Consider the following 22,257-nt stretch of genomic DNA (forward strand, 5'->3'; position numbering starts at 1 on the left):
AAATCGGGTTAAAACGTCACAACCCAGTGACGTAGGTCAACCAAAAAAGTTACAAATACTTGATTTTCTCCATTATTAGAAAGAATATCAATTTAAAACTTTGTGAATGTGTTTTTTATGTTAAGATGAACATATTTAGATGATAAGTAAAAAATCGCGGACTTTCCCTTTAAAGTAATTGCAAATGGCTGATATTTTTGTTCGAGCATATTGTTTTTCTTAAATTGTTTAACATTTCATAGCGGTATAACATGTTACTTTTATTATTCTTCCCTTCGTTTATTTATTTTGTATTTACATTGTATCATAGGTCAAATTTATTTGTTCAGTGTATGTTCACTGGTGTTAATATGTCCTTTGATTGAGTTAAGCTATTTCAGTTGATATTTTATAGTGTGTCTTTCTATGTTGTGATGTTACACTATTGTTTCAGAAAAAGGGTGAAGGTTTGGTACCATTAAAACGTTTAAACCCGTTGCATTTGTTTGCACCTGTCCTAAGTCAGGAATCTGATGTTCAGTAGTTGTCGTTTGTTGATGTGGTTCATAAGTGTTTCTCGTTTCTCGTTTTTTATATAGATTAGACCGTTGGTTTTCCCGTTTGAATGGTTTTACACTAGTAATTTTTGGGACCCTTTATAGCTTGCTGTTCGGTGTGAGCCAAGGCTCCGTGTTGAAGACCGTACTTTGACCTATAATGGTTTACTTTTATAAATTTTGACTTGGATGGAGAGTTGTCTCATTGGCACTAATACCACATCTTCTTATATCTATATAATATGTATTTCATACGGGCAACAATCACAAAGGTAGCAAAAAGTAAAATACATGTGACTGAAATTTTCTTGTCTTGCACCATGAAAATTCAATATTCAACAAATGCTTGTAGTTGAAAAAATCATGATATTACTACTGTGGATTCATTTATTTTTGTGGATACCAATTTTCATTGATTGAGGAAAACATGCATTTTCGTTGGTACTTGATTTTGTGGTTTTGCAAAAGACTGCATACAAAGCCTATAGAAAATATGTAATTCATTGAACATTTAAATTTGTGGTTCACCTGCACCGATGAAAATTGGTATTCCACGAATAATAATGAATCCACAGTATATTTAAAAAGGCACTGTGATGTACTCACATGAAAATGTGATGGATAACTAGACGGCTTAGCTTGCTGATCCTCCATTCTATTTTGATGTACGCTATGAGGGTCATCAAGTCTATTTTGAGGTACAACATGAGGCATTGGATCCTCCAGTCGGGACAGACCATGAGGATCTGGACGGACCTGAGGAATACCATGAGTATCAGGCCTTGTATGCATGATCCCTCTGTGATCAGGAAAATTTTTATGAACACCAAGTGAATCTGGACGGACATGAAGTTGATTTTCTGATGGGTATGATGTTGGTCCTCTTGATTCTGGACGTATTTGACCTCCATACAGTTTATTCCAAGCATCTCGTAATTCAGATCCTGTTTTCATTCCACTGTTAAACAAAGTATAAAAGCAAGAATATAAAAGACATCATAAAATTTTTAAAAACTCCCCTTTGATCTCATAGCATTAAGTGTGTGCATAAGTCATATAATGAACCTTTTCATCACATTCTTACTTTCTAAAAATCAAAGGAAAAATCTTTTGATGGTATGTAAATATTTTTATTATTACCGGAACAGTTAAATTTTCTGTAATATCATCTTCATTTTATACATGCATCAATGTGAAGAATATGCAGAAGTCGAAAAGGAATGTATCTGAAAATGAGTCACACAGCATAAATTCCCAATATGAAGCTCTAATTTCAAATATCAAAAAGCTCAGTAGTTGCAAAAAAAAACATAAAAAAATTCTTATAAGTGCATCAATGTGAAGAGCATATATTTATGCAGTTAATGGACAGAAATTTGTAATGAATACATTTAAGGAGGTTTACCAGAAAATGCTCACTCTTCATTGGAGCAGGGGTATAATGATTTAAAAAATTTTCAATATTGTTTATCAAAAAAAAGGAGAAAAAAAAAATATCAGGATCAAGCATCTAAATAATTGATAAGATTTTCTTTACCTGCTAGGAGGTCCCAGACTTTCTCTGCTTCTATTGAGCTGCATTTCAGGCATAAAAGCTGGATTATCCTGCCCTCCTGCTCGCAAAGGTCTGTCAGGTGGTCTTACTGGTGACTGGTCTAGTTGTCTGTCTATCAGGGCATCTGCTCTAGAACCTTGCCATCTTTCATTTGGTCTGGATGGCTACAATATTTATCAAATTACATTATATATCAACACACTGCATTTTGTTTACTTTTCATATTGTCAGCATTTAATTTAGAAGCACATGAAATCAAAATGATCATTTCTTTTCAGTTTTACTGATTGATTTGATATTTTTTTGGATTATATATTTTTACTAAAACAGACTATTTCAAGTTCAAATATTATTTTACTGTATCTACATTTAAATTAGGAATATGATTGTATCACATGGTGTACTGTTCATTCAAACTTTTCATTGTTGAACACCAAAATAAGAGAGTCCAATTACATTCTGCAAAGTCTCCTAGTTCAAGTTTACATGTCTAAAACCATTAAAATCAATAAGTTTTTTGTATTTAAAAAGTTCACTGCACTGTAAAGAAAAACACTTTAGATAAATTATATAGAATAGCTTACAAGTATATATCTTTCTTCAGTTGAATACACACAATCTAACAATTTCTCAAGCAATACATGTATCACAAAAAAATCTCCTGATATTATTGACAATATAACAGCTTACCTAATTAAATATTTGAAGAATTATGAGTACCTTATTCAAATCTTCTGACAATATTGAATCTTCCAAAGACATTATAAATCAGATGACAGACTGCCAGGATTGTTTATCTTAACTGAAGTCATACACAAAGCTATGTATCACCTCTTTAAAATGGTATGGCCATTTAAATCTAAATCAATACATGTAATTTTTAATTGATTTTAAAAGTCATAAAAAGGGTATGACTTAATCATTCATAAAATGCATTTAGACTTTTTAAATTTTGAACTGAAGCATTAAGTTATGAGTAGGTTGTTTATAACTGACTTTGAAGTCTTTCAATTAACCCATTTCATCTTACTCTCTCTCTTTTTTCAAATTCCTTTGAACCCTTCTATTCTAACTAACTACTATCAACCTCAAAATTTACATAGATATATATATTAAAATCATTTCATTCACTAAGTGTACCGATCCTTCAAAATTACTAACTACTTGAAAACCATTACATTCCAATTCAGCAGAGAAATGCTATACTTTCATTCTTACCTTTTCCTATAAAAGTAATAAATACAATTTACAAAAAAATATATTCAAATACTGTCTTTCCTGATAAAAAATGAATGAATTGATGCATGAAGCAAGAAATTAAAAAAAAAAAGTATATTCATTAAAAAAAATATGAATGAATGAATGAATGAAACATATCTATTTAGTGGAATAATAAAAAGAGCACAAATAACCATCTAACCATAAATATTGGGTGACCTTGAACTTCAACTGATAATGCAAACCCCAAAGTGAAATAACTGAAACAAGTATGTTGAAGAAAGAGTTTAGATATAACCCACTATTACACTTGTATATGTTACAAACAAATGTAAACCAGAATGAACGGACAAACTCATTAATATATCCCATTGTTTAATTTTGATCACAAGAGACAACTAGATATCAATGAGATGGGAGCCATCTCTGTGGGCCCCACTGTGAATAATGTGTGGTAAAAAATTTGTATCTTTGTCATTGGACATGGGGTTGTCAAATGAAACCAAAGTTTTTGACCTTGACCTTTGACCTAGGAAGTTGTACATAAATTATGACACACCCTCTGGCGTTGGTTTATATACATATCAAGTATAAACTTTGAAATCATAACGGTTCTCAAGATATAGAGCGGACACGATCTTTACCATAGGACATGGTGTTGTCAACTAAAACCAAAGTTTTTGACCTTGACCTTTGACCTAGGAAGTTGTACATACATTATGACACACCCTCTGGTGTTGGTTAATAAACATATCAAGTATAAACTTTGAAATCATAACGGTTCTCAAGATATAGAGTGGACACGATCTTTACCATAGGACATGGGGTTGTCAACTAAAACCAAAGTTTTTGACCTTGACCTTTGACCTAGGAAGTTGAACATACATTATGACACACCCTCTGGTGTTGGTTAATATACATGTCAAGTATAAACTTTGAAATCATAACGGTTCTCTAGATATAGAGCGGACACGATTTCTTACGGACGGATGGACGGACAGACGGATGGACGGACGGACGGACGGACGGACGGACGGACAGACTGATCACTATAGGGTGGCTGCCATTCGGCGGGGCCCTAATTTTAGGCTTTAATTACATCTAACAATGGAATTTCTTATACTTTATAACATCTATGAAATTTATTGCTTGAAATGTAACAATACTATTCAAAAATAGAATGGAGAATCAAAAATATTAGAGCTAACAGTAGAAGAAAAATATATATCAACAAGATAAGTTTTTTTTTTTATTTTACAAGATTTAACTTTTGTTGCAAATAAGTACTAAAAGACTTACAATGTATGATTGTTGACCTTTACCACCATATTTTGGAATGTCATTATAAGCTCTGCCTGTTTGATCAAATGGTATAGCACTTTTTGGTCTTGGTGGAGGTTGTATTAATTCTCCATCTTCAAAACTTTTATTATTCTGAAAAATGTAATGCAACCTTGCTTAAAGTAATCAAAACCATTCACAGAACTGTAACACTGATTATCTTGTAAATATCAACTGAATAATACATGGATATAAAATATAGTTAAATTTCATTTAAACAAACAAATTCCACCCAAAGATACACAGATACTTCAATCATAGAGGGATATTAGATTTAGATTAAAATTACTTTTATCATATTATGTAAATATATTTGTCTGTGATCATGGAAAAAAATCCATATAGAAAAAGTGTAATGTTAGTGAAAAAGTATTAGAAACAAGTTGTTGAGTCAACACATTAATTTAAGAGTGTACTGTCATTCTTTTTTTGTTTTGTTTCGCACATGAAAATAAGCAGGATATCAATTCAGAAAATGGCGTCCTTGATAAACATGTATCATTTTTTTTACATTTAAATTTCCTGAAGGCTTGTCCCTATCACCAACATAATTTTTTTTTCTGAACTGGTCTAGTATTAAGGTTGACTTCAAAACTTACAACATTAACATGTGCAGGTGCAACTCTTCTGTGAAACAGTGAAAAGGGTGCAGGTTGCTATGACAACAGAAATATATGCCAAATTAGTTCAAGACAAACTTCAAAGATTTCGAACCATTTTCTTTTCCTTAAATACACTGCATTCAAAAATACCATTGATTATAGAGAATCATCGTGTAAAAAAACGACATTAGATATCTTTTGAGGAAGATCATTCCAATGTTGAAATTCTATGTCTTTGAATGTCCTACATTGGCAGACAGTGGTCAGAAGATTTATTCTTTTACAGCCAATAGGATTTTTTTTAATCCTACTACTTACAGGATTTTAGCAAGGAGAACAAAGTATTAACTAGGTATTATTATCGAATTTGATTTTTTTAAATCAGATAAAAAACTTTCAAATACAATATACTTTTAAATACAGTGTAATGGAGATTTTTAGAATAGTAGTTACTCACATGGCATTTACAGGTGAAAAATAATTTATTCGTGTTTAATTTTGTTTTCCAAAATACATTGTAACACCAACTAACGTTAATAGAATTTTGCTTATGCCACTAACAACTGAAGCATCACAGCTATTTCAAAATGTATTAAAACATTGAAACATGAAAAGTGCAATCTAAATTAAGCAAGGAATTAGAAAAGGTACCAAATAGGTGTTCCTGCATAAAATCCTTTGAAGTTTGTGTAAAGACAAAAAGATTATAGGAATGTGAGTAATAAATAGAAGAGAAATAAAGTCATACATTATGATTTAATAATTAACATATGTGTTATAGATGAAAAACATAAATATTTATATAGATAAATTAAAACATGCTATAAGAACAAGCGTTTGTTATCTTCATCCAACATTAAATTAATAATTTATTACAAAATAAAATTTAAGTTCTATTACTTTATTAAAGTTACATGCTCAAATTAAAAAAAATATCATGCGCTGAAAACAATTAAAGCATAATATTCTAATAAATGGACATTTTTGTCAATATATTTCAAAATGCATATCAATAAAATTTAAATTCTCCCTCGCCCTGCTCGTCCGAATTTAAAGTATTTCTACTCTAAATTCAATAGGCTTTAAACAAAACAAACACAGAAATAGGATTAGTTGCTCGCAGTAACATATTATCTTCTCTTGCGATACATTATTTTATTAAACTTTATAATACAGGTTTCTTTTATACAACCAACATATATAAATACATGTAATAAACATAGCAGCCACTGTATATATACTAATGTGACTTACTTCGTGACGATTCGACGTAACTGCGAGCACCTTCGATACTAATACATTTAAATGCCAAACTTTATATAGTACCATAAAACCCCACCCGTAGAAACCGCCAAAACTTTTCTCGTGCCTTGTGCACGTACCATCAAACTTTATAAATAGTACATACTCTTGCAGAACTAGTTTCAGAACTAGTTACACTAGTTCCCATCTATATATAATTAATACAAATACCAAACGGGAAAACCCATTTTCAAACGAAATGAAATATATATATATTTTGCAGCTGAACAAACATTGGTCAGCAGAAAGCATAAGTGTGGAAGCAGACACATGTCTCTGAAGATGACAGCTAATAGAAGAGCACACATAACTTACTGTGGCAGCTGTTCTAGGTGTGGGAGGTCCTGTTATTAAGGACTTTAATCTATCTTCAACACTCAATGGCTAAAAGTATACAGATTCTTTTCTTTTCTCATTTTATAGAACTAGTTCATCAACTCAAAAGTAGATTTTAAAAGCAGATATCTCTAGAAAGGTCTGTATCACACAAAACTAGTTGCCATTTATACAGAAACTTTTCTTCAAGTTAAAAACATTCATTTTTTTTCAATTGCCAACGGACTTAAAAAAAAATTATTAAGTTGACAAATTATTTTTTTCATTTTACTGTAAACAAATAATAAACAATTGACCAATCTTAACTCTTAATGGGTACTAAGTCTTTGGAAAACAGAAATATCTTCTTTAACTGTATTTGTTGCTTTGAATGGGATTAAGAAATTCCATTAGAAAGTAAAGTAGGACATCAGAGTAAAAAATAAATGTTCACTTTGAAATAATCAAAATAAATTTAACATAAAATATAGCATCTATAAAACATTCAACAGATAAACATAACTAACACCAAACAAGGTAAAAATCATAATTATGTTTTCTTCTACCAACATGAATTTTTAGGGTGAGGCTTAGAATATTTATTACTAATGAGAGAAAATTGTAAATTAACATACCATTCCAGTTTGAGGGACATCTCCCCATGCATTTGTCACACCCTGTCCTCTCCCTGGGGGTTTAGGTGAAGGAATAGGTTTGGCACTATGTGGTCTGGGTGGAAATCGAACTTGTTGCTGACGTCTCTCCTCCACACCTGACTGTGATACACCATTCATACCTATCTCTGTTGTAGACTAGAATAAAAATACAATTCATCCTTTAAAAGGGGATAACATCATCTTGAAAAGTTTTGCATTCATTAAAACTTTTAAAATGTTGGTAATTCTTATAGAATTTTGATAATAGTTTACTTTAATGCAAATGTTAAAAAGATAAAATCTGCAATTGAGTATTTTTCTCAAAATTCTAGCTTCACAACTATAAGTGACTAAAATAGTTCTTTTTAATATAATACGAAATATATATGTAGGACTCGGAACCGCGATGGGACTCCGAACTGTGATGGTCACGCTGAAGTGTGATGGTTCATGCTGAAGTGTGTTGGTAAACACGCTGAAGTGCGATGGTGACATTGTGACGCTAACTTGTTGATAGCTATGCTGAGGTGCGTTGGTGGGTACGCTGAAGTGCGATTGTCTAACTGTGACGTTGTGTATACTAGCTAAATGCGATGTCTGAAGTTAGAACCCCCATTTAATGTAGTTGTGTAGTGGTTATAGTGCAAGCCTCGCATTTGGAAGGTCGGGTTTGATTTCTGGTCAGGTCAAAACAAAGACTTTAAATTTTAATTTGCTAATTATCCACTTAGCACGCAGCAGTATGTAGTAAGACAATATAATAGATGGTTCAGATATAGTACAATGGATTCGAGTGGGAGGACATGTCAATGTATTGAGTGTGCAAGTGCAATAAAAAAAAAACGGGTTCAGCGTGTCTGTCTATAGTACTTAGCAGGGTCAATATCATTTTATCAAATATACTAGTAACTTGTTTTTGTCATGTCATAGCTATATGAAATTGCTCACAACACTCATTCATCCATTTATCTGATATTGTAACAGTTTTTTTCAAGAAATAAAAACTTGTGTTCGGTCAAAAACTTGAGCTGTGTCTCCGCAGAGCAGCAGAAATTTAGAAGTACATGTAGGGACCATTCGGGTTTATTTTGACCTAACCCATTGCCGATGATAAATACTGTAAGCACAATAGAATAAAACTTAAGAGTGTGGGTTTTCTTACAAAGCAGGATTCATTACAAGAATTAAAACAAAATTATCTCTACTTGATATAACGAAAACATTGCTAATAATTAATTTGATTTTATTATAAAATTGTCCACACAAAATCATGAGAAGCATACTTGAAAAGAAGTTAGAATTAATATTAAGATCAAGACATTTTATTTGTCGTACAAAATGTTTGCGGCATACATTTTGTACTTTCGAACACTGGTTAGCCCATCTGCAGACTAAGATCATCTTTTAGCCGCTTTGTTCCCCATGATTTGGTGCCTGACTGAGTTTTACATATTTTTGTAACCTCCACCTACAATGCTCAAAACTGTTCAGGACTTGAATCGTTCATTCGTTTCATTGCTTTTTCACATGAAACCTTCATCTACAAAATCTTATTCTCCTGCCTGCGGACCCATGTTGTTAGTAACGTTGTATTTGAAAACGTCACAATATTCAAACGTCATTCCAAACCATGGCACTTCAGCGAAAGGACCATTGTACTTCAGCGCGGACCATGGCACTTCATCGTGACCATCGCACCTCCGAGTCCTACATATATAGAGAAAGTTAGTCTAAAATGGATATTAGATCTTATTTTTACTTCTTTACTAACTTGGGCTGGAACTTCTGCTTTTTCTATATATATATATGCTATGATTTAGAAATGCTGTTTAAAGGATAGATAACTTCTCCACTAAATTTGTTTTTCTCTATCTGAGAAATAAATGTTCTAACAACTCTTACAGTAAGCATTCCAGGTAATCCAGGAGTTGTTGGTCGTACTTCTTCTTTACCCATAGTTCCTGGCAAAAGATCTTCTGCTGGGATAATAATTCTTCTTTGGTATGTTGTCTTTTCATCTAAATTTAAATAAAACAGTTTATTTAAGCAATTTTTGTTCCCATATTGTTTTTTTTTCTTCTATTTTCTACCTTATCATAATATCAATTTTTAAACTTTTTTAAATTAAAATTCATCAAGAACTCTTTTGAATTATACTTAAAAATTACAAAACACTACTTCTACTTACCTAGAAAAACTAAATAACACAAACATACTGATCAATCAAAATATTTTAATATTTACAATGGATTTCACAAGTGTTTTTTAACAAAAATTGTCCTTTAGGACAGTCAACTGTTCAGAAAAAATCTTGCTTTAGTAAAAACTATGAAGAATTGAGACAATTAAAAGTGATTTGTCAAAAGAGATGTCTTTCAAAATAGCTTTTGGTGTATTTAAAATGAAATCTGCAGTTGATAGAATTAGCACTTTTCACTAAATTCATTGGAAACAAGAATGTGTCCATAGTAAACAGATGTCCCACTCGCACTATCATTTTCTATGTTCTGTGGACCGTGAAATTGGGGTCAAAACTCTATTTTGGCATTAAAATAAGAAAGATCATATCATAGGGAACATGTGTACTAAGTTTCAAGTTGATTGGACTTCAACTTCATCAAAAACTACATTGACCAAAAACCCTAACCTGCCCACTCGCACTATCATTTTCTATGTTCAGTGCACCATGAAAATTGGGGTCAAAACTCTAATTTGGCATTAAAATTAGGAAGATCATATCATAGGGAACATGTGTACTAAGTTTCAAGTTGATTGGACTTCATCTTCATCAAAAACTACCTTGACCAAAAACTTTAACCTGAAGCGGGACAGACAGACGGACGGACGAACGAATGAACAAATGGACGGATGGATGAACAAAAGGACGCACAGACTGAAAAACATTAAGGTTGGTTTTGTTGTTTCTTTCAAGGAAAGAAAATTATGAGCTACCAAATATTGTCAAAACTTATGCAATGAAATGAAAGATGATAGATTAACTGTTATATATCGAACTTGTAAAACAGAATAAGTTCAAAGAACATTGCATCAAATGATAAATGCATATATACTACACTAAACAACCTTTTACATACTAGATGTACTAAAACTCTACCACACACAGCTATTTTAAATGAAATGCATTAAATATAATACAAGACAGATGTAACACTGTTCTAACAGAAGGAGTAGCAGTGAATATCAGCACACATAATATAAGGACAACAAAAAAATGAAAATATCAGTCTAAAAAAATAAAAATTAGAAACAAAACTATCTATGTACAGTCGTGAGGGAAAAAAGCATCAGTCAGATTTAGAAAAGTAAGATCATCTAATTTAAGATACACAAGCATGTGCAGAATTGTGTGTAGTCAAAATACCTGTTACACCCAGAGGTGGCTCCCTCACACCATTATTACCTGGTAGAGTTATAGCCCCTGGCATCTTTTTTTCTTTGAGCTCTGTCTGATTTACTGGAGCATAATTTTGTTCTTTCTACAATATGGAGAAAAAATTGTGTTCACTTATAAAGTTACATCCATTGCAAATGATAAATAGAATACTTAAAACTTAAACAATATTATAAACTAATTTCTACAGTACATGTACGTGCATTTTGCACACAAATGTTGTTTTAGTCGACCTCATTTTTTTGATGAATTATATACATTTTTTTATGTTCTATTAGAAGGTAAACAATATAAATTTTTAATGTTGACATCTATTTTTTCAAAAATTGTTGGGCATAAAGCTTGACATGTGGTCATTAGAATTTTAAATGAATTTCTGCCAAAACTGATTTGCCATTATGGTTTCATTTTACTCCGTGTATTTAAAAGACATCTGAAACTTTATTTAAGGTTTAGTTTGCACTGCTTTTCAATAATTGCTCCAGTATTGTCAATCAATACCGTAATTAAAAATTTCCCAGACAACAACATAATTTAATTCAGCATACAAAGTCTGATAAAAGCAGGTATAATTGATTAAATTATTCAATTAAATATTTTCTGCTGCATGAGTGATTTAATTCACGAAATATAGAAGTTTTTTTTCAAAACTAAATTTTATCCTTTCTTTCAAATATAAAATTTCTATTTTCTTCATGCTACAAAAACAGATTGAGCACGTTTTTGATGGACAATGCTTTACTGGTTCTGCAACAATTAGAATTATATAAAATTATGTTTATGCAATACAAACTTTAAAGACCTTACATGAATAGTTTAACAATTTCTCCTCTACTGTGAGATGCTTTAAGCATAAACTTATTGTTGATTCTTGATATTCATTTTCATTTTCTATTGTTTAGTTGCTGTCTACCTCACATATGTTACATAAAATGTTAAAATAGACATTCCCTTATTAATTTTTTACAGTAAAAACCAACCATTGAATTTGAATATTAAACTTAACAGATTGGGAATGTGAATGATTTCAATTATACATTACATCTAATGCTCTACCATTTATTATAAAAACAAAATGAAAATAATACTGTAGTTTCTTATAATATCTATACATGTATATTAGTACAGGAGCTCTTTTCACAAAAAATCAAATGACAAAAGATTGATCTATGAACAATCTGTTTAGTTTTACTTTCCTAATTCTGTGTATATATCATACTTAACAATAACTAAATTTCTTCCTTTATGTCTAACTTTTCTGCATTAAGATTTTTATCAAAATTCAATAAGTATCTAAAAAAATGTAACAAATTTGTATTTATTCATCCTGTTTCAGTGCAAATAATAACTTATTTTACATTCTTTTTTCAATAAAACATGACAAAATTAAAATTGTTTACTATTTTCAATTTCCCTCACCTCAAAATGTTGTCTGATGTTACCTACTAACATCAATGTAGTCTTTAGATTCCCATCAGCAAGATCTATGTTAAAAAGATAATATAATGCATGTTTTAATTATATCCTTATAAGTTATACCGGTAATGCATTTAATTTACATTCTGTCAAAAGCAATACGTTCTGAATTATTAAGCAAAACTTTGGCCAAGTATGGAGAAGATAATAAACAATAAACAAGTGTTACAAGAAAAAGAAAGTCCTTAAATAGTTGAAGCTGGACAAATGGATGTACATCTAAAATATTTACATATCCATTCTAAATAATATAAAGGTTACAAGATATTTCATCTTCTGGCCAAGGTTTACTTTAAAATTACAGCGGATTATCTATATAGGATTTTTCATGATTATCAATATTTCAAAATAAAAACTGTTCAGCAAACCCAAATCATAGGCTAATTTTTATGCATGCTTTTCATTGCATTTTCCCATCATAACATCTTTTTCGATGAATAAATATTTCAATGTTTATTGTTGCATTTCTGTGGACATTTTAATTCATTCAATTGTGTGTCAATCTCAGTCGTTTAACCTGTTCCAATGTTACTCTGTTGCAAACTTGGAATGGTCCATTAATTGTAAAATAATGTGTTACACTACCGAACTTGTCCATATATGATATATGAATCAGCTATTAGTCTAGGAGAACATGATTCATTTTATTAGTTGTAACTGGCTTCAAAATAGCTATCATTATCTGTCAGTCCTCTTAGATTGGTACTTTAATTGTGTCTTTTTTTTTAATTGCTTTATGTGCTTTGTACCAATCTATTGAGTTACGTAATTTTCAACTGATTTTTAGTTTTTTCTTATGCTGTGCTGTTACACCACTGTCACAGGTATGAAGAGGGTTATTTCAGTGCTCATTCACATGTTTAATTCATTGGTTGTCATTTGTTGATGATGTCATGTCGGGACTATTTATAGCTGACTATACAGAATAGGTTTTGCTCTTTGTTGAAGGCCATAATAGTGACCTGTAGTTGCTAACATCCACATCCTTTGGATTCTAGTGAATAGTTGTCTCATTGACAATCATACAACATCTCCTTTTTTTATATCAACAGATTTATAGATATTGTATAAATATATATAAAGTGCAATGTAAGTAAATTTTAAGCATATATATTTTTGTAGTTACCAAGTTTCATGGATTGAAGAAAAAAAAATATTCATGAATATATGAGGATGTATCTGTTCAATTGAGGTAAATAAAAATAGATACTTTACTTGGGAAACCTATAAGATAATTCAATCTGAATTGAGCAGATATATCCTCATATATTCTCTATTTTATGATTTTGACAAATTCTGTGGTCAGGTCTAAAGAAAATGTTTATTCTGTGGAACTTTTAATTTTATGGTTCACATACACCCAACAAATTAACACAAATGAGTACCCATTCATAATTATGAATCCATAGTAAATGCTATATTAAACGTTATCCCTTACAGTAGAAATATCTTACCTTCCCCATCAATAGCAGTTAAGTCAACACCAGTAGATCCTAAAACTTCCAAACACTTTGTTATATTATATACTCTGTCTTCTTTGCTGTCAATTTCTACATTAACATTTGGCACAGATCGTCTACCTGCGAAATATAATAAAATGTTTTGTTACTAATTAACTATAATAACAGTGTCATTAGCATACCCTTGGATGAAGTAGATTATCCTAGTCTCCATATAAGGGTGGAATATCTGGACACCAAACTAAACTGCTATAACGTCTTAAACATTCCTTACGTCATAAGCTTTACCATTTCAAAATATTAAAGTATCTAGTCTTTTAACCTCAATAGAACATATAAATCCTCAATGAATGGTTACCATTGGAATTAAAAAATCTTTTTCAGATAAAAGAAAAAAGCTTTCATAATAAAGATGTCATGAAAACTGGGCTTACCATTTCATGTGCATCCCCCCAGAAATGGCTATCTTATAAATATAAAAGTTAACCCAACCTTTCACAAAGACTTTGTACAAAATTGATATGACTAAACTAACTTATTCTGACTACAATTAGAGTTTTCCTTTTCTCATACAAAATTCATGTTTTAATCCATATAACTTGCTAAGCTATGCTCTTTTTGTTTCTTCTCTCTTAAACTTTTAATGAATAATGAACGAAATTAGATGACTAACAAAGACAATGAACTGATCATGGAACTGGAAATGATTCTTTATCAATATCAAAATCACAATTATCAAGGTGAATTAGAATACAAAATCCTTATTTGTCAATCTATTACTAAGATCTATATTTAGAATGAAACTATTGAATGAATATTAAAAAAGAAAATATTTTAAATTTCTATTAATTAAATCGACCCTGATGGACATCATAGTCGAATCGATTCTGTTTTAAATGCCTATATTTGTACAGAGACATATATACATGTGTATATATGTCTCTGATTTGTCAAATAGACTGTTGATTAAGTGACATTTGTATTGATCACTGGATAAAGGTAATAATAAGACAGGTGCTAGATAAATACTCTTCAGAATCTAGATGATTTTCAGTGATTCAGTAATTCAATTGTCTCCTTTGGAATCTGTTTTTCAATTCCTACTTATGCTTTTGTTATGAAACAATTACACTTTGAGCATTTGTATTGGCATTGAAAAATTAAAAAAAGCATTATGCTATATATCTGTTTTGTCTGGAAGGAGTTTAATATGGCATAATTGAAGTTATAGCTCTTTTAATCTTATGATGATACAAGCAATTGAGATATACACTGTTTTATTTCTTACAACATGTTACAAGTCATCCTGAACATTTTCTAGTTATTTTTTTTTTCCTCATCCTGTTTTTCTTATAGAAATTTTAGTTTCAAATAAGCATTCATTTTACCTTCTTTAGAAAAATATTAATAATAAATACTATAGCTATACAGATATTAACTTTAATCTCTGAGTCTCTATGACCTGGCATACTTTCATTAAAATTTAATTTTTCTACATAATATATCAATATAACCTGTATTCTGCTGAAATCATCCAGAAAATAAAGTAATGCTAGAGTCACAAAGCAGTATGCTACACTGTGTTTAGTTTATAATACAATTGGTAATATCATACAAGACGAATGTGACATGGTCTATAAAATTTACAACTTAATCAATTAACATTTATTATTGTTTTCGGTTTTAGCATTGACCACATATGAATAAAGACCAAGAAAGAATGCTGGTGTTGCTAATAAATTCTCCCTAACTAAGAACAAGATACCCAACATGTCAGTAAGGGCAGCTTAAGGAATAAACCTTACTTTGAAGTATCTTTAGTTGCTTATAAGGGAAAACCATGAGTAATGAAAATAAATTTCTTGAATTAGACAAGGGTTCATCAAAATCAGGCAACTATCCTAGGAGGCTAGGATATTTCCATTTGATATCAAAGCATATTTAGGTAGTCAAAGCGAATACTCTGAAGTCCTATGGCATCAAATAAAGAGAACTAAAACATAGGTTAAAGTTGTCAATGATAAAAGGTCCTAATGATTTTAACTCTAAAATATTTTGTCATGGATATATTGAAAAATTCTACATATTAAAAAACCACCTTGAATATTAAAAGTCCTACCTAAGTTATAATGACTATCAGAATCCTCAGAACCTATGATCTGAAAAAGAACCATGTTCAACAAACTGCCAAAATCTAACTGATAGTGTTAAATGTTAGGAGGCATTATAATAGCACCTGATGTCGTTAATTAGCTCTCATTATTAGCTTTGATAATCAAACTTCAAAGAAACTAAGTTAATTATCTAACTGACACCTTTTACCTGTAATCAAACATTCCAATTATATCAATTTTCTAGATGTCCTTCAAATTACATTAAGTAGAGAAATCTAAACTTTATATCATTTCATCAATTCATAACTTGTTAGAATTTGCTTTTGGACCAAACTGTGAATTATTTGTACATTGATAATAGACAAGTTAATTAGTTTGTATATCAAGTTGAAATATTGCCAAGAATCAAAAAGAAGTATCTCAACTATCCTTGATGTTTTCCAAACTTTTTTTTTATTTTAAAAGACCCAGAAACTTTTATTCAAACTATTTCCAAATTATTTTATCCACTTCCATCCTAAGTAATAGTCACTATGCAAATCCTTTCCAACCAATGCTTTTTTACAGAAGGCTTGTTTTTGTCAGGTTCTGATAAAATTGAAGCATTATATCTATGGGTTGACTAACATTTTAAACACTTGGGCCACCCTTCACAAATTGTTTGTATGATGTTGCCTACCCATCATGCCTTGTAGGGTTGGGTAGATAGGTAGGGATTTTTTTTTGCCAACAACATAAGTTACATATATTTAGCAAGAAAACGAAGTAAGAGCAGGAAACAATCTTTGAAAAAAAAAATTGAAACGATTTGTGTCATAAAATTTTTGGATAGGTAGGTCACATCAAACAATTTAAATTTTATTTTTGGCCTTGTTTAACCCCCTTTTTTATTCCCATTTATATAACAGTTTCTTTGAAATCGACTATTCTATATTAAATTATTATCAAGGACAATTTTGCTATCTATCTATATCCAACCTGTACCTCATTTAAAAACTGTCAGAGCTATTAATGCTAAACAAATCTTTCACTTTTTAAAACTTTTCATATGAACACTGTATCTCTATTTTGAAGGTAAATCAGTCCTATCATGTTATACATCTAGTAAATATTAACCCAGCAAAGAAAAGAACTATTGTGTATGTAAACAATGCCACATTTCAACAAATTTATACATTTTACGAGATAAAATCTAAACCTAAACCTTTAATTTCTTTTGATAAAAGACTATAATATTTTAGTATATACTTTGATAGAATCTAAAGACATTTAGATCTTTACCTTTAAATGGTTATTTTCCACTGGTATGAATGCCAATGGCATATTTTATTTGAAGGGAAAACAATGTTATAAGGTTGCAAGTCAGCTCAGATTGAGTTTTCATACATTATTGCGAGTCAAATCAGTTTAAGATTTTATATAATTACAATATGAAAAGAGGTATATATAGCTAGATTTACAAAATATATCTGTATGACCAATAAATTATCTCAAAATTGATTATAGTCAAAACTCTAATTTGGCATTAAAATTAGAAAGATCATATCATATGGAACATGTGTACTAAGTTTCAAATTGATTGGACTTCAACTTCATCAAAAACTACCTTGACCAAAAACTTTAACCTGAAAAACTTTAACCTGAAGCAGGACAGATGGACGGACGAACGGATATACAGACCAAAAAACATAATGCACCTAGGTGGGGCATAAAAAAAAAAAACTCAAAACTGAAATGCCATCATCATTTCCATTGAACATGAAACTTTGTGTAAAATGTAGCTGCAATGCACTTAGGGGAACAAATATTCTTTCCATCACAAAAAGTACTTGGTAAATAATGTCACAATCACACAAAATACTAACAATACATTAACTGAACTGCATGAAAAGTCTTCAACATAACTTTGAAGTAAAATTTTTATTTTGACATTAGAAACAGGCATTTCCTGAATAATTGATTATAAATTTCCAACATTCATGACAAAAATGGAGTTAATATACATAAAACTAACATACCTCAGTCTCCACTAGAACATTATACAGCTCAAAATTTGTAATTATTTGAATATACTGTATAATATTAATTAGTAACGTTGAATTAAAGTCCATAGTAATGATTGACAATAGAGTTTGAACACATAAAAGTCTATAGAGCCTTATTATCTACACTATATAAAGTCAATAAAACCTTATCTCTTGTCATCTTTTAATTATACTGAATGTCAATATAAGTTCACCAGTGAAAAACTTTACAGAAAAACGATTGATCAATAGGCACTGTTAGCTTTGACAGAGGATAGAATGTTTAATGAGAGCAATGTTTTTTAGGCAGACCTTAGCCTAACCAGACAATAATCTTATGGAATGCAAGTTGAAATTTTTATCTAGTGTGACATATATGCTTTTCTTTTGTCAAAACTACACTGATCAAGACTCCAACAGCTACTAAGAGATCTGGGTAGCTAGCTATTATCAGTTACAAGTCCCAATAACTTCAATTTAAAGATCACCATAGAATCAAATATACCTGGTAACCAACATGGATCTGTATGCAAAAACATTTAACTCTGCATTTCCAATTGATCTGACCACATGACATAGCATTAACTTTCTACCTAGTATAAAAATAAGGAGATATGGAATGATTGTTAATGAGACAACTATCAACCAGAGACTAAATCAAATTGTGAAAGCTTAAAATATAAAGAGTTTGGAAGCACAAAACTAAAAGGGCTTCAAATATATAACAGCAAAAAACTGTTCACGGTCAACCTTAACATAAGACGTTGCAGTCTTAGTTTAAGGCCCCATTGCACAATTCTTAGCATTAATAGGAAATTTAAAATAAAATGTATCAATTTAATTCTGTCAATACTGATGTGGGGGCAGGACGTTGGCTTTTTTACTTGTAATACAAAAAGACATTTGCACTTTAAACTTTGATACCCCTGAACAAAATTGACAGGACATTTGTGATTTTTACCTATGATAGTTTACCTGTAATCTTAACAAAATTAAGATGTTCACATATTCTTTGAAAGTTCTTCCAGAACAATTGACAAATTAGAAAAAATTATTAGTGTTTACCAGACAATAAAAAAAATATAGTATAATTATGTTTCTGGCTAAAACAAAACTTTTATGGATGGAACATTTGAAGTTTGCCCTAAATTCTTCAAGCAGTTTTATAATTTTTAGTTTTCAAATTGGAAACTATATTCCTCTTGTGTCCATTCTGTTGCATTAATAGTCCCAGGAACTGTACCACCATAGTTTATCTAAGTTTGTTTCAATTTGTGAACACCGAAAATTTATTCTTAATCCACCTACTGTACATGTTGACTTTTAGAAATGCATGGCTTTTATAAAGAATTTACTTCTATCCACCCTCTTGAAGTGGTGTCATTTTCATCTGACATAAGCATTATGGGGAAAGGTTGATTCTTTTAGCTGTATATAAATATATGAATGTTTTGTGTTTTTGATATAAAATGATTTTTTAATCTTTTTTACCATAATAGCTCATATGTTATGTTGATAAAGCGCAAATGTATTAAAAATTAAAGTGGAAATGTGCATTAAAAAAAGTGCAAATGTCCTTTTTAAAAAGCTTAAAACGTCATGCGCCAACTGATGCACTTGCTTCTGACCTGTAGGTCAAAGCATTAGAGGTTTGTTAAAATATGTTCATAAAGACAGTTCTGATGCAAATTTTATGATTATCAGTATACTATTAAGTATACATTAATACTAAGTAATGCATTGTCAACAGTATAGATGGTAATCTGTCTCAATTCTATTTTCTGCTTAATATCAATTTGCTATTAATTATAACATCCTAGTAACTGAATGCTCAACTTATTGATTTTTCAACATAACATTTAGTCTTGTTGCCCCATTGTCATTTTAATGAATGAGTATTATATTAATATACATGGGATGATTTAACATTGATTAAATATAGCCATGGTCACATTTTGACATATTCATATTACAGCTGTTTGAATTGACAGCTACTGTGCAATTTAAGTGCAATTAGACAAAAGAAATTCTAAATGGATATTTTTGTATGTATTTAAAATCTGTATTTGAAATTTAAATACTGTGATAAGACATTTTTTTCTGCCTTTTGTTGCCATCAGATTATTCTGAGTGTTTCAGTGTTTATATAATTATTTTTCCTTAACTGCACAACTGTCAGCAGCTGTTGCATACACTAAAATTTTACTCTATTAGGCAAGAGGGACAGAGGGAGGGTCTTATCTTCAAGCAAGTGCCATACTGATCCTTGAAAGTGAAGACACAGGAAAAAGCAAGGTACATATATCTAATCAAAGCTTTGTACAAGTTTAATATAAAGAAAAGGTTACAGGATAAAGTAAACCAGAAAAAATTATAGGGTTTGTAGCAGACCAATCAATTATTTATAAACCTTTAGCAGTCAGATCAAATGGGAATACTAAGTTCTAAATATAGCATCAACATTTCTGTTTGACACAATTTCATGTGGTAAAATTTGATCTATACAAGGGAATCCTAATCAAGCTAGGATATAATTAGTTTCAATTACATAACAATGCAGCCATGTAGAAACAAGAAGTCATGTATACAGCTACATGTATGACAAATTAAATACTTTCCAAGTGTTTCAAGTTATCATTTCAATAGTTGTAACAGCAATAAATTTATTGCAAATTTTCATCATAGGAATGCTTTCTAGTTTTGCTAATTTATCATTTCTTTTGAGAATTTTTTTTTACTACTGGACAAGCTAGAACAATCAAAATCTTTGCCTGCTCATGAAACAATGGATGAAATTTTTTTCCAGACATCAAGTGTCTGTCTCTGACCAGTTAAGTACTGTAAACCATCAAGAAAATAAATACAGTATTGGTATCAAATCTCATCTCTGCAAGGACATATATCTTTTTATGAATATAAAAATAATTAAGAAGATGTGGTATGGTGGCCAATGAGAAAACTATCTATAGACCAAAGGACAAGGATGTGAACAATTACAGGTCACTGTACTGCCTTCAACATTGAACACAACCCATACCAAATAGTAAGCTGTAAATTCATTAAAACTAGAGGCTCTAAAGAGCCTGTGTCGCTCACCATGGTCTATGTGTATATTAAACAAAGGACACATTCCAACATTGAAGACGAGAATAGAATTCATAACAAAAATCTCAGTTTTTTTATCTTGTATTGCTGATCATTTAGTCGGTCTAGTTTCTATCTTCTTTAGTTTTTGCTCCAAACACAAAAGAGGGTAAAAAAAATCCTCATTTAAGGGCAATCACTCCTATAAAGATTGACAGTCTACTAACTATATCAACAAAGTTTGACTTGTTAGTAGATCTTGCTTGATCATTTTTGTGATTTAAAGTGTCTTTTTATCTATTATAATTTTTATCATATAAGGCAAAATGCCAAAAAAAATGGTAAAAATGGTCATTTAAGAGCAATAACTCCAATAAGGAGTCGTTGGACGATTTCCTCCATATTTGTCTTAATTGTAGATCTTGTCTTGTTGATTATTTTTGCTTATTTAAGTTTCTATCTATCTATTATATATTTTAAGATAATAGGCCAAAATGAAAAAAAAAAAAAAGGTAAAATTTGTCATTTAAGGTCAATAACTCCTATAAGAAGTCGTCTGACAGTTTTGACGTATATGAACAATTGGTAGAGCTCAACATTCTGAACATTTTTGATCCAGTCAGATTTTCTCTATTTATAACAGTTTTCAAAATAATAGACAAAACTTGCATTTTACCCCTATGTTCTATTTTAGCCACGTCTGCCATCTTGGTTGGCAGGCAGGGTCATCGAACAAATTTTTTAAACTAGATACCCCAATGATGATTGTGACCAAGTTTGGTTAAATTTGGCCCAGTAGTTTCAGAGGAGATTTTTGTAAAAGTTAACGACGACAACGACGTACGATGGACAACGGACGCCAAGCGATGAGAAAAGCCCACTTGGCCCTTTGGGCCAGGTGAGCTAAAAAGGGCCAAGCCTGATTTATACTACAACAATTAATGAAAAACAAATAGGACAGACTGCAACCAATAGACATATAAGAAAGTAGCTTTAGTTTTACACATTTGTGAGCACTCATCTAAATCTACTATCTACTATTTGTTTTTAAAAATAATTGATTTTACAAAAAACTTGTACATATCAAATTTTTATGTCTGTTTAAAAATTTTCATGCATCCCTTGTGACTTATGGCATTTTGTTATATTTTGAAAATATGCA

General features: G+C 30.5%; 2 protein-coding genes across 4 annotated transcripts in view; both read right to left on the bottom strand.

Moving 5' to 3' along the window:
• The window catches only part of LOC127698639 (protein sprint-like), a 173,308-nt gene that overhangs the window by 66,717 nt on the left and 84,334 nt on the right, over positions 1–22,257 (bottom strand). The gene's annotated exons all lie outside the window — the stretch shown is intronic.
• Positions 1–22,257, bottom strand: part of LOC127698642 (uncharacterized) — a 47,533-nt gene that overhangs the window by 11,033 nt on the left and 14,243 nt on the right. Inside the window, exons 3-12 of one of the 3 annotated variants that reach the window (XM_052202211.1) lie at positions 13,868–13,993; positions 12,357–12,421; positions 10,947–11,022; positions 9,428–9,543; positions 7,505–7,681; positions 6,870–6,938; positions 5,250–5,306; positions 4,609–4,743; positions 2,074–2,255; positions 1,143–1,494 (exon numbers count right to left, since the gene is read on the bottom strand). In XM_052202211.1, coding sequence (XP_052058171.1) covers positions 1,143–1,494; positions 2,074–2,255; positions 4,609–4,743; positions 5,250–5,306; positions 6,870–6,938; positions 7,505–7,681; positions 9,428–9,543; positions 10,947–11,022; positions 12,357–12,421; positions 13,868–13,993 — 1,355 coding nt within the window. Of the gene's footprint in view, positions 1–1,142; positions 1,495–2,073; positions 2,256–4,608; positions 4,744–5,249; positions 5,307–6,869; positions 6,939–7,504; positions 7,682–9,427; positions 9,544–10,907; positions 11,023–12,356; positions 12,422–13,867; positions 13,994–22,257 lie in introns of all 3 variants that reach the window. The other 2 variants (XM_052202210.1, XM_052202212.1) reach the window with 2 other exon arrangements.

This window comes from Mytilus californianus, unplaced genomic scaffold (genome assembly GCF_021869535.1).
Source record: "Mytilus californianus isolate M0D057914Y unplaced genomic scaffold, xbMytCali1.0.p SCAF_4, whole genome shotgun sequence".
Classification (NCBI taxonomy): Eukaryota; Metazoa; Mollusca; class Bivalvia; order Mytilida; family Mytilidae; genus Mytilus; species Mytilus californianus.